The sequence below is a fragment of the Balearica regulorum genome, chromosome 1 (genome assembly GCF_011004875.1).
Source record: "Balearica regulorum gibbericeps isolate bBalReg1 chromosome 1, bBalReg1.pri, whole genome shotgun sequence".
NCBI classification, from domain to species: Eukaryota; Metazoa; Chordata; class Aves; order Gruiformes; family Gruidae; genus Balearica; species Balearica regulorum.
This window is the reverse complement of record NC_046184.1, coordinates 159,354,622-159,374,318: the sequence shown is the minus strand read 5'-3', so window position 1 is coordinate 159,374,318 and position 19,697 is coordinate 159,354,622. Positions and strand designations below refer to the sequence as shown.

The 19,697-nt window shown below is 37.2% G+C and overlaps 1 protein-coding gene across 2 annotated transcripts in view; it reads left to right on the top strand.

Moving 5' to 3' along the window:
- PCCA (propionyl-CoA carboxylase subunit alpha) overlaps window positions 1-19,697 on the top strand; it is a 302,667-nt gene that overhangs the window by 139,379 nt on the left and 143,591 nt on the right. For both annotated transcript variants that reach the window (XR_012833141.1, XM_075740848.1), the window contains exons 15-17: window positions 2,646-2,714; window positions 3,539-3,614; window positions 15,348-15,458. Coding sequence is in view for 1 of the 2 variants with exons in the window: in XM_075740848.1 (XP_075596963.1) it covers window positions 2,646-2,714; window positions 3,539-3,614; window positions 15,348-15,458 (256 nt within the window). In the remaining variant the exon portion in view is untranslated. The remainder of the gene's footprint in view (window positions 1-2,645; window positions 2,715-3,538; window positions 3,615-15,347; window positions 15,459-19,697) is intronic.

The following is a 19,697-nucleotide window of genomic DNA, read 5'->3' as shown; positions in this document are numbered from 1 at the left end:
GTAGGGTATAGTAGGATCTTGAATCATAGCCTGCCTTTGGTGTTTTAAATACTGAGTATAAGAAAGGAAATATGTTAAACAGAAATAAATGCTGGAGGCCTAATAAGTATTGCTATTATTTATCAAGTTAAGTACATTATAGCGAGTATCTGTTGAATTAGGATTTCTTTTTCATCCAATATTCATTAAGTTCTGTCACACCATATAGTTTATAAAATCACCTACTGTTATCAGGCTCTGAAAATATAAGCACCACAGGGAGAACTGAAGATGGTAAATGTATTTCTTTTCTGCTCTGTCAATTTTTAGTCATCTTAAGTTTATTTTATGAAAATTAAACTTCTACGGAGTACTCCAGTTGTGGGGGTTTTTAAAAGGAAATTTTCAATTCTCATTGTAATTTTTTGTTTTTCAGGATATTGTACTTAGGAAAAAGTATAAATTGTATAGTGGTAGGTATGTATGCTGTGTATCAACAGAAACATAGAGCAGGCGGAGCACGTAGTCAGTAGCCTCGGAAGCCTTACGTTAACTTCAAGATCTGACTAACCTGCTTACTCTGGGTCTGAATTATGCACTTTTAATATGTTTTTTTTTCTTTGTCAAAATGTGATATACATGTATAAATACATGCACATGTATGCGTATGTAAAGCACCTCTGAAGACTTGTACGTAATTATAGGTGCAATTTTGGAGACAAAAGTCAGAGTATAATTCAAGTATGTGTGGAGTATGTACAGTCATACCTTCATGTCTTATACATGTATTTATTTTATACTACAAAAAAAATATTATGGGCAGGGGATTTATCCAGGACTAAGTAGGTAAATTAATTTTTTCTGATTTGAATGTGAGAATGTATGCATTGACTTTATATATAGGCAGACATCCTGGGAGGAAGGATGGTTTAGCAGTTACAAGAAGGGGACCTGGGAAATACACTGCACGTTTCTTCTGTAAGCATGAGGTGTCTGAATTTCCTTCTCATCAGTATCTACTGTTAAATGTGGCTGATATAGGTAGTGGGGGGGCCTAGTTAAGCATAGATAAAGCACATTCAGGTAATAAGTGATAAATACGTGACAGGAGTGCTACTACCTTTCCATTGGAATAAATATGCTATACAAATAAACATAAATATATAAGAAACAATATATAAATATATAAGTATAAATATATAAATACAAATATATGAATAAGTATATACCTTTTTAAAAATAAAAAGAACATAATGGCATAAAAACTGGTCAGATGGTGTCTCTTACTGAAGAAAGTGAGTACACCTGCTAGGGTATCTTTTTATGTCATTTGGATAATAAAGTCATCATCATGCCCTCATGTGGATTCTGTAGACAAGAGGTTCTACATGTGGTCCCTTGATAATTGCCTAAATTAAAATATTAAAGGCCTAACAGCCGTTGTGTTGACCTTTTTCTGCCTTGCTGCAGACAGATGAGCTGCTGTTTATTACAAAGGTTCCTTCCCACAGGTGAAGATTTAAGTGAGATTCCAGGACCCTCTTTCCCACCCCCTTCACAATGTGGTATATCGGAGCCCTGCTGCTTCAACAGCTTTGATTAGAGCCCTCCGTCCTTATGATCCCTGGAATGCGTTTATCACTCTCAAGTTATTTTGATTAGTTTTTAAAAAATATTTCAGATTCCAGTGCTCAAAAGCAGCAATTTAATAAATATTTATTCCCCAGAAATTGCTCATTTGAAAAGTTTTATATGGCTAACCTCATTGCTACAGTGATGAAATCAAACTGAGAGATGAAAACAAGAATCAGCAATATACTAACTAACTTGCTGGCTGGTTAACAGCAATCAGCCTCTTCAAAAGAAATTTTTGAACTTGTGTTATTTTTTTTCCATGAATATTGCAGAATCAGAGCTTTAATTGGGGCTCTGTCCTTACAAAGCAAAGCCATGGAAAAAGCTGTGTAAACATTAAAGCCTCAGGGGAACAGCGGCAACAGAAAAAAAGAAATGTTTTACAGTTGAGAGGGTGAGGCAGAGAAGGAAAGTGTTACAGACATGAAAACCACAGGATCAGTATTCCTATGGAGCTGATAAGCAGAGCTCCAAAGTTCCTGCTGAATGCTCCCTACTTGCATTCCTACTGGAGCCCTTGGAAGGGCTGTAGCGGAACAGGGGGGACGTGATTACATATAGATGCAGAAAGGATGTGATTATAAGGGGCATCCTTCATGCCAGCTGTCAGTCAGAAGAATAATTACAACTGTATTTTATTACAGGGATTAAATCGGAATTGGATGCATTCAGAGTTGAAGTTTGGAATGTGTAACACAACCTAAATTGTTAGATCAAATTTATTGTGTTTACTGTGCATTGTAGGAGAACAAAAGAGAATCTTGACTATCAATTGAAGATTGCACTCATGTTTCTTTTAAAGGAGAGAATAACTTGCAAGTATTTTTCCTGGTGGAGGAAGAAGCTCCCCTTCCCCCCTCCCAGCTTCTCTGAAAACAAATTATTATTTTTCTAGTTCTTCAAGGGGAAAAAAAGTATGCGATAAGCTTCTTGGGTGTTATGTTTTAAGCCTGCCAGGTGGATTTGATCCTTGTGTTGAAATATTTTTTTTTCCCCAATATATAATTATTTTTACTTTTTCTTTTTTGAAGGTACGTGTTGACAGTGGTATACAACAAGGAAGTGATATTAGCATTTATTATGATCCTATGATCTCAAAAGTGAGTTGATTATTTTTCAATATTCTAAATATATGAAACACCAGTTTTATACATTCATCTTTTAAATGAGGGAGACTATGTTAAAGGATTGGTAAATCAGTATTTTAAAGGCGCTAGGCATAACATGCCTCAAGGGAATGTGAAAGTAGTGAAGGAAGATGTGGAGTAGAGGAAATTTAGTGTCACTTCTAAACAATTTTTTTTGGTCTTTTGACACTGTAATTATTTGTCTTGCAGTTTCTGATTATTATAAGGATTCTGATTTAAACAGAAGCCATTACTTTCAGACTTAGGTGCTGCCAATCTATGGTTTTCATGCAACCTCGCCAGAACTAAAATTTCAATAATTCTGGCTTCCAAAAAGAAGTGGTGAAAGAAGTGGTTGATAATGTCTCTTAGTTCTTATTTATCAGTTACTAATTGGTAAAATTAAAATACTACATTATAGTCAGAGTTCAGTTGTCAAAAAAATTCACACTTAAATCTTAAAAGTTTGTTGGGCATTAGAAGTCAGGAGAGTCACTAGATGTCGAACATCTGCTCTAATTTTCTGTGTGCCTAAAGAAGAGAGAGCTTGTTCAGATGCTTTAAGTTTTGTGAAGGAAAAGTGATTTGTCTTCTTTCATTGAATGGGTTAAGTGATCTTAGTTTTCTCTTGATATTTTAGAGAGTGCCTCTGAAGCATAGATAATGTGTGAGAAATACTTTTGTGACTGTAGAAGTTCTACAAACCATTTTAATTTTAAATGCTATTCAAATTCTAGAGAAAAACATCTCATTTCTAGGTAACTGAAATACCTTTTTTGTCTCTTTTTTTTTTTAAGCTGATTACCTATGGCTCTAATAGAGCTGAAGCACTGAAAAGAATGGAAGAAGCTTTGGACAATTACGTAATTCGAGGTAACTACAGAAATTTGGGTTCCTAGTGTGATAGGCTGCCATCTATTTCAAGAAAACAGCTTGAAAATGTAGTAATTAGCAAATTGAGTAAAGTTCCCGCTTCTTAAGTGCAAATTAAAACAGGAAAAGCTTGTGTTAATTAAGCTGAGAAGATGCATCAAATCTAAAGAGACTTCATTTTTTTCCCCCATTGTTTTTGCTTGAATATTATGAGATAAATATTTAAATCATTAAACTCATACAGAGTTTTCACAGAATGGTAGCATATAAGTCATTTATTATGTTGTAGAGGGGAAAAAAAAAGCCACTGCACTGTAAGAAATTTAAAGTAGTTGCCATTTTATAGCAGTTGAATACATAGATTGTGGTCAGATAATATCACAATGCAGTATTTGATTGTGTATATATTTTTTTTTCTTACTGTCAAGATAATTGTTTATATTTGGGCAAATGCAGACGTGGGCTGATGATCAAAATGTGTTGCAGGTCTTGCTGACTGACTGTCTAGGAGAAGCAGCCGTTTTTCCAGCCTTTCTAAGCAGCAGGAGTGAATCAGCCATGACCACTTTAACTCCTTTTAAGTTTTAGAGAGGGAAGTCATGGTTTGCTTGGGAGAAGTCTTTAGATCTTCCTCAGTGTCTTATGGAAAATAGGAAGGACAATTCAGGATAGGAGAGGGAAAAAATTGATTTCTTACCCTTTCTTTTCATGGAGGTGATTAGAGAAGGGAACTGTCATGTGGCAAAAATCTTCATTTTACTCCGTAACTGTGTGAGTATTTGTGGGAATTATTTTTTTCGGTACTAGTCAGTATACTTGAAAAACCAGTATAGGCGGGAAGGCAACTGTTAGATGATTTGCTGACTTTGTTCCTTGTTTTGGTTGCTGGACAGATTCTTCCATGGTTTGAGATGGGAGAAAGACTTGGAATGCTTATTTAATTTCTCCCCTGAATTGCTGGGAGAAGCATCAGGAGAGACCTCATACAGTAGATAATCATAGGAATGTTTCTGTAAAACTTGGTTTGGCTTTAATGCTGTCTGCTGAATACTGTGGATTGCATGTTAGACTTGAAAGATTTACCTATTGAGGGGAAAATGAGCATCCTTCTACCACAGTGTAGTTAGGTGGTAGGATTGTCTGTTGTAAATGAACTGCTAACCCTAAAGTGGATTTATACTGGTGCAACTTGAGCCATTAGACTATTGCAGTATGATGTGCTGATGTAAACCACTGCTATGTAACAGTTGGGTAAATTTATATGAGAGAAATGTATACTGCTATAGCTACACTGATGTGAGGTGCAATTTGTTTTGTGGGTTTTTTTGTTTGTTTGTTGTTTTTTTTTTTAATGGGGACAGGCTCGGGATTCAAACTCAATTGTATTAATAGCAAATGATACTAGAAGGATTATGTTTACTGACAATACTGGAGTTCTGTGTGGAACATCGTCTTTTATTGTGTGCTATAATATGGGATAGAACCTGATTGTTTGTTCTTAGGTGTTTTAGGCAGATATGTATATACCTGATAACAGTTCCAGAGATATATAAATACCTACAAAGGATATGACACCTTACATGTGAAAATTGCTAATTTGCATTCTTGATTTTTTACAGTCTTTTATTAGTATGCATGTATGCATTAAAGTGCTCTTCATATGTTAAAAATATTGAAAGAGGTAATAAATGAACTGTGGGGCAGAATGTGGTTTGTTTTTTTTTTTTTTAAGTATCACAAAGGACAAATTTTAATGTACCACAGGTTTCAAAAGTAGATGAATTTCCAGAAAACATTTTTAGTTGCAGTGGCCAGTGGTTTACGTTTGAAAACCAACACGATTTTCGTGTAGTTTTGCACAGCTAGTAGTTTTTTCTCAGGGTTTATTTAAAATGAAACATTCCTGGATATTGAAGTATCTCTTCTGTTGCCTAGTGTGAATGATGCTTGATAGGGTGGTTTGTAGAAACCATCTTATCTGTAGTGTTCTGAACTGCATTGGAACAGGTTGCCCAGAGAAGCTGTGGATGCCCCCTCCCTGGCAGTGTTCAAGGCCAGGTTGGATGGGGCTTTGGGCAACGTGGTCTAGTGGGGGGTGTCCCTGCCCATGGCAGGGGGGTTGGAACTAGATGATCTTTGAGGTTCCTTCCAACCCAAACCATTCTATGACACGTGCAGAACTCCTCCTTGTTCAGAGGAGTTGTCTCTAATAAGTTCAAGTAAGCTTAACAGGTGATGAAGTAGTAGTAATACATTGGTATTTAAATGGACAAAAATAATAAAGCATCAGAAAAGTAAAAGCAATTTAATGCATTTCGTTTCCTAAAGTGATTGTGTATATTATTGCGTTAAAATGTTAGGTGCTATGTAAAACACTATTAAAGCATTTTGATCTTATGTGAAAGTGCCTCACATGGACTCGTCTCCATAATTGAGTTAGTAGTAGCAAAAGATACAAAACAGAGCTTTTTACCTGGTTTTGAAGTTACTTGGTTTTATATTTGAATAGCGAGCCTGTACATAACTATTTAGTGTGCTCTGTATTCCTGTTTCTGAAGACAGTGCCCCTGTTCCCCCCAATTTCTTTGGAAGCAGCTTTTATGTTTGCTTTGTGTTTTAGAGACAGTGTGTTTTTTCCCTGTAAGTAACAAGTCTCTTCTGAGTTACAATGTATTTTAGCTAAGCAATACCAGCTGAAGTCAATGTGAATTGTACTGAAAGCATACACTGTGAGAATTTAGATTTAAATTCCCAAGAATTGCAACATTCCTGTAAGCAAAAATGCTTGTTCACTCACATAGGGTGGGAATGGGATGGGGTGACTGGGTAACAGGTCAAGGACCATCTAATGGGTAGCTTAGGGACTGCTAATGGAACACGGAGTCTTTCCCATCACTTCTGTGTCACCAGTTCAAAGCAGGCAAAAGTTGGTAAGGACTCTTAGTCGCTAATATTTTGATGGTTGCTTGCTGACCTGCGTGCAATCAGTGGTCTTGATCCAGTTCCTAGAAGACAGATGTCCTCTTGGAACAAGTGCCACCGTATAATGTCATTCGTGGCAGTCCCAGCAGAGAGTCCAGGGCCTGAAGCAGCACAGTGACCCTCCAGGAGGTGACTGGTCCAGGCTGAGTTGAGGCACGCTGACAGCGTGAAGTGCAAGGACTTAACGCTGCTGATCCTTGTCTACTGGCTGTATGAGCAGACATTCAATTTCTACTGCTGTGGCTTTAGGATATCCAAGAATCACCCATTCCCTTTTAGCTCTATTCCACTCACAGGAAACAAGTCCTCAGACTGCAGTCTTTGTTGACTTGTTTTCTAGGACCTGATAGTACCTGCCTTGAATCCATGGTTCAGCTGTTCCTCCCGGTTAAATCTGCCTGACAATGAATTTCATGAAGGAAATGAAATTCATTAAATTTTCAAAAAAATGTAATCTAATACTTGCAAAGAAAGCAGACTTATGCAAAACTTAAGTAAATAATATTTTAAGCAGTGAAGACTGCATCATACAGTGCCTGTAACAGCAGTATCTCGATTATAAATGCTGAATAAATCAAATTGTGATATTTGTAACAATGCTATTCTCTGAAAATGCCAATTGCCTTAATATTTTGTTACAGTTTGGGCTAGTAACAACTTGCACATGGTGAAATAAGAAATTCTGCAGTCTCTTCTTTGGTAGATGCTAACAACGTGACTAACTCAAGATACATTCAGTGTGGTCGCGAGAATGTAATCTGCATCTTATTTCCTGTGTAATATCTACAGGGTTATTAATGGGAGCAGGTGAAAGTCTAGGATAGCACTTTTTTGAGTGGTGGATTGTATTAAATGATCTCCTAAGGTCCTTTACAGTCTAAATTATTCTGTTAGCAACAGACTCCTCCACTGAGAACTGCTTGGAATTAACAATCAGTTGAGACTTCTGAATGAGGAAGAGTCTAATTAGGTAATATTTTTATCCATGGGTCTTCCAGTATAGTTCAGGGATGATTAATGTTCAGGGTCTAACCCAGATTTGTCTCAAGCAGATACACTTTTCATCTTATGCAGTGGTTACTGGAGAATTTGTGAATACTGAGAAGTTCAAGCCGTCGGTCAAGCATAGAGGCGATGTTGCTCATCGGGATGAGGCATGAGTTGTTTCCTGGGAGCTTGCACTGTTGTTACTGGTTCATCTTTCTCTTGTTTTATGCCACTCTTCAGGAACTTAAGGTTTTCCTTCTTTTTAATCTGAACAACAGAAATAGGGTATTGGAAGAAGGCCTTTCAGCATGTGTACTGTATGGATAAACATAATGTGTGATTTCCCTCTTCACAGTTTCTTTAAGATTTTGGCATGTGTTTGTCATGTAATATATGATGCTGAATAATCTGTTCATTTAAAGGCATGTATAAAACCTAGTATGAAATTCTGGAAAGTTTATGTATGAAAATTGTTTTTATCTATTTAAATAAATGGATATATTTATGCAGCCAGTAGAACTGATTATCAGTTCACCAGAGGTCTGATTGGGCAGATGGCTCATATCCTTGAGTGCAGAGATTCCTGTAATCTCTCCTTCGACCTGTGTTTGCTTTTTATCTTCCCTGCTGATTGAAATAGAAAGCAGTAACATGAAATTTATAGTCTTTTTGTAAAGTCAACCGTTATCTGTTGAGATCCTGTTTGCTGTGGGGAGAGAGGAATGTAGTAGACCGTTTGGGAGAAAGAAGAGTGGAAAAAGGGGCACCTGAGAAAAGAGTAAGCAGCAGAGAGAGCAAGGAGTAGTAGAAATGAGGGGGAAATAAGGAAGCCACCAACCAGGGGGATCTTCCAGGATGAGGTAAAAGAGCAATCATAGAAAAGAAAACAGAAAAGTGGTAAGTAAGTGTGAACAATGTTAGAAGTTAACTCTTTGATATGAAGAGACACCTGCCAGAACAGCAGCAGCAGAAACTGTTGTCTTGAGTTTTTTGCAGCTGTAAACACACTAACTGGGAGGAAAAAAGAATACTGTGCTTAGTATTGTGGAGAAGGCCTTGGTTTTCCAAGAAAAAACACCCAAAAACCCCCAACCTATTTTAATTTTAGTATTTTATCATAATTTCAAATAAATTAATTTTCAGGTACAAAGGTTTTCATAATAAACTTTCAGTAATTGATGACATTTGGGTTTAACTAATGATTTTGTCTTTTATCTCTTGAAAGATACTTCTCAAAGGCAGTGATACTTGTAAATTTTATACTTTCCTGTATTCTGATCCCATGCAGGTATGCCAGTGTGCTCATGGGTGTTATGAACAAAACAATCTTTGTGTCTAAGCCATTTTTCCTGCAAAAGACATACAGCGTCTGTTCTTAAACAAGAATGAAATGGGCCTCGTTTTGCTGGTTGCGCTTTAAAAAAGCGCTGCAGCAGGTCATACAGCTTGAACCATGGATTGTCCCCTTTGTGTAGGAGAGGTAACGGGCTGGGAGTTCTGCAAGAGTCTTTGTGTTCTCTGACCCTTTGCAAGAGGGACCTGTGGGTTCCCAGTGTGGAAACTGAAAGTGGAAAAGGGAAAGCAACAAACAAACTTAGTTTCAAACCACTAGAAGGGACCGTTTCAGGATGCTCGGTAACATCAGCTCGGAGCACAGATGCTGGCATGAGGGAAGATTCTTCCTCTGCTTCTCTTCCTTTTTTTTTTTTTTTTTTTTTTCCTCTTAAGCCAGTCACAGGGGAGTGAGTGGGATGGGCAGCTTGTCAGCGGAACCTTACGGCAAGTAGTTTAGGAAGGGTTCTAGACTGCCGCATCATGGAGGAGAAAGAGGGAAGGGCAGTTGAAGTACAAGCTGATGAGGTAAAAGAGGAAGGTGATGTTAGTGGTGTAGGAGAAGGGAAATAAAATAAGGTACTTTTTTTTTTATCAGAGGCAGTTTTTTTAATCAAGAAAAAAAGTTGTGGCAGTGGAAAACTACAAGAAATGCAGTGTGGCAGGTTGAAGAAGCATTGAAAGACACATGCTGTTATTTCTAGTTAGGCCCCTTGCATATGATGTTGTCCTGGTGTTCTATTCCCTCCTTTAGAATAAAGGAGTGGCTGAGGAGGGGGCGATGGCAGGATGGCCATCCATTTTCTTTCACTTGTTCTTGACAAAGCCTGCTTAACTTCTGCTTCCAATTATTCTACTGATTCAAACATTCATACGTGTTTACTAACACCATAAATAATGAGCTGCATAATCTTATTAAGAGGTTCAGAAGTCCATGCAGTACAAAATCTACTGTCAGTTTGAACTAATGTTTTTTACAGTAGGATATTACCATATGTTATCTTCTTCCTCCCCCTTTATTCTGGTCTATGAGGCCTGTGAGCTCAAGACTTTAAATATCTGAAAGAATTAATGTTTTAATTGAAATACATGTACAACTTTGAGGGTCAGTGGTGTACTGATCCTATATGAGAACTTTATGTGGATGTTTGTGTCTTAAAATTAAAGCTTGAAAAGCCTTTCTTCTCACTTTTGGGATGGGACTTTGTATGCAGATAGCCTGCTCTGAAGTGAATTGAAGCAAAGCACAAGCTTTGAAAGACAGTTTTAAACAGCTGAATGTTGAGGGTTTTAGGGAATACTATGGCAACTTTTGGAATTGCAAACATGGAGGCTAGCTGGGTAGTAATCATGGACTTTGAAAAGTTCATGCATTGAAAGGAGTGTTTTTGTTGTCTGTGCACATCTCTGATAATGTTCTTGTTTTAAGTGGAGAGTAACATAATCAGTGTTTCATGATGCTCAGTGCAGATCTTGGTTAATATTTTTTAATTTTTTGGTTAGAGAAATCAACTGGGATGCATCCTAAACTTCATAGCATTTGTTCTTATTCAGTATTTAAATTGATTGGTGATAATTTAGCTTTACTATTTTTTTAAAAAAGAGAAACCTCTAGTACTGTACTCCACACATTGTTTTTGCAATCAGTAAGTATGCAGATAGAGTTCTTTCTATTCCACTTACCACAATTTGGAATTATCAGCAAGTTAAGTATATTCAACTGCTTATCTACAGAGGCGCATGTAGGACTCCAATTAAGTTCACATGGATAAATGCAGATTTGTGTTTGCAGACATCAAGATGACAGAAGCTTAATACTGTAAAAAGGCTAATCAACACTGAATATGTTTAGTGTCAGTAAATATTTATAGTGAAAACATTGCCTAGGGTTTTGTGCCTTGGCATTCCAAGTTCTGATTTTTGGTGAGTAGAAGCATGGTGTGATATCCTGTTCATAAACCTGCTATACAATTTTTTGTTTTCTTTAAAATTTTATTGTTTTGTTCTTCTTCACGTTTTCTTGGTAAGACAGGTTAGGAGTTAGGCTACAGTTTGTAAGCTAATGAAAAATCTGGTATATTTAGCAAGGTTTTAAGGCAGATGTAATCCGGAGAATGAGGAGGGGAAAGAGGCAAGATAGAGTCAGGCAGTATGGGGAATAATTTCTTCTGATTATAGTTTTATTTTATTTTTTTAATGAGCACTTCTTCAAATAGTGGTTACTAATCAGCTCTGAACAATGTGATTATTTAGAGTGCTCATGTATTCATTAGGCAATAACTAGAATTTAACTGGAAAATTAATTGAACCTCAGAAATATGTTTCTTCATATATAAAACATACAAATACAATTATTATTTTTTAAAATTTCATTAGATCTCCCCAAGTTAAATGCTAGTCTGCTCTCTTTTTTTTTTTTTTTAGAAATGTATTCTGGGAAATAATGTGTCAAAATTGAAATTCAAAAAGTATGTCTTAAACTGAGCTTCTACTGATGTAATATTGTATGAAGACTATAGCCAAGTGAAATAAAAAATAGAGGTACAAGGAACACTGATTATTATTTTTTATTATATTTTGACATAGAGAAAAGAAGAATATAACTAACTGCAGTTCTGTATCAGTCTTAACAGTGTAAAAAAATGATGTTGAAGTGAAATTATGTTTTCTGGAGGGGAAATAAATTGATATAGTTTAGGATTTTGTTTGTTTGTTGGAAATGTCATGGCTTGTCAGGTTAACAGATGTGATTTTGTTCCTGGCAGACTGCAGACCTGGTCAAGAAAAAGAAAAATTCTCTGAAAACCCCTGCAACGTAAATACAATATACTTCAGTTTAGTGTCTAACTTTGCATGAAATAAGCACTGCCTGTTAGCCTCTGTTTGATCCTGTGAGAGTGCGGGGCTAATGTCTGGCCAGTGTTTTGGAAGCAGCAGGTAGTCAGGAGCAAGCTGCTCTAGGGGTCCATATTTCTGTAGCCTAGCAGTTACTCACACACAGATGGAGACCTTATGAACTTTGACAGAGGTCACGCTAAATTGCAAATCTAAAACTTCTAGACTTCTGAAGGATTACACTGGTACTTTTTTTTTTTAAAGCCATAGGATTGGGAACATCGTTGAAGGTATCAACTCAGTTTTGAGACGCAGATCAACTGTGCAGTCATTGCTCACATAATGATCATGGGGACTGATAGATAGCATCTCATGATACTTTAAAGGGAAACTGTTGCATATTAAATTTTAATTTGCATATGTAAAATACATACATCATATTGCTTCACAAACACCAAGGCTTGTCTGCTCTATCGAACTCATTAAAGGAATTTTGGAACTTAAAACGTTGTGGAAACCTCTGATTTTTCTGATGCACATGAGTTTGAAATAATTAAGATACTCATAGTATTTTTTTGATTTCAGGTCTTTTGGGGCAGTCAGTTGAGAGACCAAGCTCTGTCATCTGTCATCAGCCATCATCTTGCCAGGGATCTTGTAGCAGTTTAGGAAAGAAAAACATGAGGTGATCTGGTTACACATTGTAGCGTGTTTAAATCCTGGATTCAAAGTCGGGGAGCATTGAAGGGCTCCTCTTTGTTGTCTAATAGTTCCGAAGCTGTACTTAATAGATGAAAATCTATTTCAATTTACTCTTCAAATGGGAAATTTGGGGAGGATTTCATATCAGCCAAAGAAAGACTTTATTTGTTTCTAAGTTCTGGTTGTTCAGAATAACATTTTTTTTAAAGTTTTTTTTGTTTAGTGGAGGTGCAATGTGGGTTTCATTCAGTGTTTATGAAGTCAGGGTCCATGAATGACTATCTAGGTCACAGACAGCAAGGAGGCTGATCCTCTTTTAATCAAATGGTCAAATTTTTATCTTGTCGTCATTGAACTGGTTGTGTAATGTGCTACTTAATGGCTCATGAACGAGTCTTTAAAGCTATGACTTCATGATTCAATGAGGCTGAGTCTGTGTGTTGAAAGTGGTTTCAGTGACGGCCACACAGAGAGCTTGAAAATTCACACCAGCAGCAGACTGTAGGGGGAAAAAAGCTTTGAAACTGTTTGAACTGGTCTGCACATAAAATAACAAGAATGTTATTCATGCTTCTAAACTGGAAAAACACAAAGGGAAAAGAAGTAGGAGCTCCTTCTGAGCTACAGCAGTTCACGGTTGCTGCACTGCTAGTGTTTTTGCTTTGGTGAGATCTCGATGGGGGAAAAGAATCCAAATAGCTTAATTTGCAGTTGAGACACCTGAGTTTACAATGAATTCTTATTCATGTTATTTTAAACTAGAGCTATTAGGAAAAAAAAAAGTGCAAATAACTGTCCTAGTCGTGTCATCACGGTATTAGTCATAATAACTTGTAAGTAAACGCATGTAAAGTTGAAGTTCAGAATCTTGTGCTTCACAAGAAAGATGGGTGCACAGGCAAATTTTTACAAATAAACTAGCTTGTGATGTGCTCTGCATTTAGGTGTGCACCTAACACCAAAGTTCATGTGACCTGGAAAACGCAATGTGATTTGAGTTGCCTGTCCCTCTGACGCTGAGAGGAAAGAATTTGAATTACTTTGTATTTCCTGAAGGGTGAGAATGTGCACACCGCACAGCTGAGGTTGGATAACCTCTTTCCTATAGCACCTTCCTTGTTTAGCCAGACCTGGACTGGATGCAACAGCGTTTGTGCCCCTGAATTGCACGTCTCTTTCAGCTTCTCTTCAGAAATATTCATGTTTATAAGGCAGTGTTATTCTGTGTAGTCGTATTGGGACTGAACTGTGGTGGCTCTTCAAATTTTCTGTTACAATCTCTTTCCAAAATTGAGAAGAGAGTTGAGGTAAAGATGGTGGTTTTCCTCCTACTTGCATAATCTTACACTTTCCAGAGATGACCTGTGTGCTACTCCCAAAAGAGAAAGTATTTTCTGATACTTTGAAAATTGTTTGGAGTGCAGGAAGCAGAAGATAATTTAAATTATCTGGGGATTTTTTTCTCAGGGATTTTTTTGCACCTCCGTTTTCTCTCCCACCTCCTGTAAATACTTCTTTGTATTTAAAATTTCAGTGAAATGACTTTTAATGACCATAGTATTCAGTGCAAAACTGCAAGTACTTCTGGCAAAGTGCAGTTTAGCTTTCAGTTACTCAGTTACACAGCCCTGTTAAATTCAAAGAAAAAATAAAACTTGAAGGATTTCAGAAAGTCATCTAGTCCCACTGCCTGAACTAAGGTATACCAACTATAACTGCATCCTGACAGGTGTTTCTTTAACCTGTTTTTAAACATTTTCACTTACTCCAGAATCTTGCCCTGGGCAATCTTTTTCCAATGTTAACTATCCTGAGTACATATCTTGTGCTAACATCTACTCCTGATTATGGTTTTTCCATCCTATGCTGGAAACGGGATATGGTTTATTCCTTTCCTCTCTGAGAAAACAAATTAATCTTTTACTCATCTGTGAGAAAGGGGCAGAGGGCGTACTGTTTTGTGTGCAAGTACCAGACTAACACTGGCAGCATCCTATGACCTGTGTAGCTTTAGATTGCATTTCTTAGAAGTTGTCTGTCTTTGTTGGCACAAAAAGCAGGGGAAAAGAAGGGAATGAAAAATACAAAAACAGGCTGAGAAGTGGAATGAAAGGAGATGAAATCCAGAAAAAAGAAAATACTTTGAATATTCAAAGAAATTAAAGGACAAAGGATATAAGGGCTCTTTAATGAGTAATTTTTGAATTAAAGAAATGAGGGGGAGGGAGCTCTATGCCTAGCAGGATCATGGAATGGTGCTAAAGGGGGAACAAAAGAATTGGCCAGGCAAAGTTGGATAAAAGTATATATGGAGCAAGCAATAGGGTTTCTTTCTTTCTCTCACAGGAGTCTCTTATGACTTACAAATGATAAAAATGTTATAAGATTATATATGTGATGAAACTTTTTACTATCATCCATTACTGTGATTGGGGTGTACCATGGCACATATCGTCCCCAGGAGAGTGTGTAGGTAAGGTGGCAGGATGACAAGTTGGGCCAGAGTTCACTGGAACGGAGCTGGTACTTTTGGTCATGACTAATCTGTCGTTTTGAGGAGATGGCTCTGGTCTTGCCTGTATCTGCTAGGACTGAACCAAAAGTCTTTTGGTTGTGTGTGCTGTCATTGACTTAACTGTTTGAATTAGACTTACTGAGGGGAAAATTTGGAAGGTTTGCTTCTTAATTAAACTGAGTATTTGAGGAGGGTATCCTGAGGCAGGAGTGGAACAAAAGTGGTAAATCTGGCGTTGATTACATCACTACTATGGTGTCTAAGTTGTGAACAAGTATTTATTCTACAAAGATGAGAGCTCATATTTTTATAAGTTGTTTCCTACTGTAATTTTGTATTTAATACGTTTACCTGATTTTGTATTGTTACTTTGTTTTCAGGTGTGGCTCACAATATTTCTTTACTTCGAGAAGTGATTGTCCATCCACGCTTTGTTCAAGGAGACATAAGCACTAAATTCCTTCCTGAAGTCTATCCTGATGGTTTTAAAGGTTTGTTCCATTTAGATTTTTTTCTTGAGGTGTTGTTTCTGATAATTATTTCTTTACGTTTATAGACCGATGTGTTCCCCAATCACTTCAGATTTTTTCTCAAATGTATCTGTGCATACATGCAATTAGAGTTTTTAAATAATGCATAATATAATTGAAACAGTTATTTTCTTTACTTTCAAGAAGGCAAATACATACTTCTAGTGACAAAATAGTAAATGAAGTGCATCCAAAGTCAAGAAAAACGATTCGTAGCTGATACGAAATATGGAAAATAAACATCAATTCAACTATACCATGCTATTGTGCTTCATTACAGACTGTGCTCCTACTGTTAACTGAAGATAAGTTTTTCTCTTTACTCAACACTATTGCATTTCCAGTGAGTTTGTGCAGCATCTTTAGAATTGCTGTTTGGCATCCTTTGTAGTCACTTTAGCATTGTCTTGGAGGATCTGGCATTTTATCAGAGTATTTCAGTCACCTGGTCTTAATACTCGGTACACACAGTAATGGGCATCACTTTGAAGTTAGTAACTCATACACTAGGCTAACACAAATGCAAATGTTTCCTTCCAACATCCCAAACAACTCTGTTTCAAAACTGTGTTAACACCAGTTGATGGAGAAATGTAACTAAACAGATTGGTTTCCTTTTGCAAGGATCAAATTTTAAAAGGTTGTCTTCTCTCCCAGCCAATCTGCTGTAGATGCTTTCTTCACCTGTGTGGTCAGAGCCCCAGTCCTTCCATACAGGCCTCACATCTCAGCTGGCATTCATCAGGCAGAACCTCTTCCTTATTTTAAAAAACAAAACCAACAATGTTTACAGCTCATCATTCATGGGTCCTTCATGAATCCCATGGAGATTCCTTTCTCCCCCATTCATCAGTAATCCAATGTGACAGAATCCTCATCCCCCTTTGGAGACAACGCTGCCAGGTTGGCAGTCACTGGACATGATGGGCGCTTTGCCAAAATTGTCTCATTAAGGAGGAGAGCAGATTTTTCTTACCTCAGGACTCAGTGTGTGTGTTTGGTGCAAAGAATATTCATCCACAGAACTACTTTATGTCATGATGTAATTGGCAACTGTGTGATACAGTCCTACTTGTGGGATTAATGCATCTGGCTTGTTATTGGCTCCTGACTGCAACCAAAGCAGTAGGAGTTAGTCACCTTGGGTGGCAGTAAGCTTGTGATGGTTGAAACTCTCAAATGTTCCTTTGTCATCTTTGCTAAGGTGTACTTAACTAATCGCCAAGTCAGTCAGCTGGCTTTCATCCAGCATAGACTTGAGGGTACTCTGATCTGCTCTGAAGGCTCAGTGCTGCTGATAAGCTGGTCTGTCTCTCTTCCCAGACACTTTCATATGAAATCCCATGTCCTGTCTCTTTGATGGTTCTGGGACTCTTCAGTCTTTTTCCTGAGTGGATTCACTTCCCTAAACCACCAGAAAATGGCGTTTTTATTTTATTGTTGCTGCTTTTGTTCAGGTAGGTTTTTTTAAGAATTCTTGCATTGACTTAGTTCACGAAGGAATCGGGTGAACTTCAGCAGATGTGCAAAGTGAGTGATAGGCTAGGAATGGGGAAAAGGGAATGAGGGAGAAAGGCGAGGATGCAAGATGTTAGGTAGGTTTGTACTGTGTCGTGAAAAGCCAGCCTCACCTGGCACACAACTGGGAACAATAAAACCCCAAACCATTCTACCCTCATTTGTCATAATGTGTCTGTTGGGGCCCTTGGTCACTTGTAAGAAGCTGGAACAGGTTTTACTGAACCAGGAGGAGACCCCTTGCTCTGTATTTTTGATGATGGAAAGGCACTCTTGTCTTTTGTTCTTTTATTTTTGTTTTAATATTTTATATTGCAGTGTTAACCTGTATAGAATCAGTTAATTACTTGTTGGTCCATAAATTGAAGGATTATAAGAAATTTGTTTTGGGGTTATCTGACTTGAACTGTAGATGCGCGTATTTGTGTGCACATACACACTGATGCAAATGGCTGATTCATGTCACTGAGGTAAACAGTAATATTATATTAACAGAGTGTTAAAGATAAGCTTTTGCTCTAGACACCAGAATACACAAAAAGATATTGTGACAGTTCATAAGATAAACTAATGAATGGGACATGTGAAATGACTGGACTTTGTTCCTGCTGTATGAAAATTTTGCTCTTCTCCTTGCATGTATCAAATACAAGCATACGTTAGCCACCTTAATGACAAAAAAATGCAGATATCATTATTAGAAAGCATTTGTATTTCAAGTCAGGAGTAATTATCCATTGAATACTGATTCAAAGCTCCCTGAAGTAATTGAGAGCCCTTGTAGTGATGTAGTTTGCTCTGGATCAGACTCTTATGGCTAAAAAAAAAAAAAAAAATAAAAAAAAAAATCGGTGTATTGAGTTAGAGGATTTTTTTTAAGTACCTATTCAATAATATTTTTGCAAATGCAAAGACTCTAATGGGAACTGTTGAAGGCAAGGAAGGGTGGTGGGCAGATGATGGGTAGAAGCTCAGCAAGAGAAACAAAGGCAAGTTAACTTATGCAATGTAAGTCGCCTACTCAGTTCATCTAACCTTTTTATATAAATACCCAGGGTAAACTTTCTCGGAGGATTTGAAAATGAAGTGGTTTCATATATCTTAATATTATTTATAAAAGATGTGTAGCTGTAAAGAAATATCTGAGATAATGTCAAAAATTAGAGCAATGTGTAGCCAAAGTAGATTTGGAAATACCTAGAAATATGTGGTGGTGTTAAAAGTAGAAATCCATATCAGAAGTGTTTAAATTTGGAAAACTTAAAAAAATAAAAAAATCAACGAAGATGTGTGCTGTATTAACGTTTGAGCACAATCCTGTGTTTTTCTTTTGTAAATGACACAATTGCCACTGTTGGTCTTTGGTAATGAACATCAGCTGTGTTTTCTGGTGACCGCATGATGTATTGGCCCATTTCTTATGTGCATTTTTCTTCAAATCTAAATATTAACTTTAGTTTTAGTTAAGAGTAAAATAAGAGATGCTTTGTTTTCCAGTCTCATTTTCAAGGGTTTTGTTATAAGTCCTTTATTAGAAGGATTTTACTCTAAGTTAAGAAAAATTAATTATTAGAAATATCTCAGCAGCTTTTCCATTAACCTGATGCCCACTTCAAATTACATCTAGAATGGGAATGTTTAGTAATTTTCATGATTAGGATTTAACTCTTTTTCTTCCATTCTTTAAATAAGCATTCATTAACAAAACCAGTTTGTGTATTCCAAGTTATTTTAAAATATTGCTGTGCTGAAACTAAGCTTGCTCAGGCTACAATTAGCGTGGGAAACAGCTGCTGTCGTACCCTCCTGTTGTCTATAGGAGGAGGGATGGATGGATGGTTAGAATGCTGGCTGGCAGTGGGTTATTGCTCTGAGCACACATGGATATTTTGGGAGGAGGGTGGATGCAGTGGCACTGACTGGGTCAGATGACACAAATACATCGGTCTTAGAGTGGTCTCCAAGCACTTTGGTCACAGAATAAAAATGTTTGCCAGGCCTGTGGGAGTAGCCCATACTATTGGATAGGGTATTGTCAGACGAGTTGTCCTTCAACGGCTTCCAAGCAGCCTGGGACACCTCTGTATTTCCTAACCTGCCTGGTGAGAAAGGAATGAACTATCTATTATCCTTATTTTATAGGCAAAGAAAGTGTCTCTGTTTTCACAAAGATCTAAGAGGAGTCCTTGACAAAGAGCAAACTCAAGGATTCTTAGGTTAGTACGCTATGCATGGGATCGTTCTTTGGATTCAGTGTGTTTCACAGTTAATCCATCTCTTCCTGGATATCTGTTTGAATGCTGTGATTTTTTTTTTAAAATGGTCTACTTTTCCTGGATATTAAATGACATCTCAAATGCTTGGTCGGTCTCTTTGGGAGACACATCCTATGCAAATGAGAAATGAGGCATTTTCCAAGAGATTATTGCAAAAGCCATACCAAAACACAGGGGAAAAGGAAAAAGAATCCTTTACTTGCCCCTCTTCTAGCACGCTTTCCTCATTTGGGTAGAGAGAAAGAGCATTTGTTCTGATAGACAATCCTTTGTTAACTAATTTCTAATACAGAAGGGAAGAAAGAGGAAACACCTCCCTCCTGCAATTGTGTATTGGTTCCAGAGAGTGTGTATGAGGTGAAGGCTTGTAGATGCGTTGTGTTTGTTATAGTTGTATGGGTTGAAG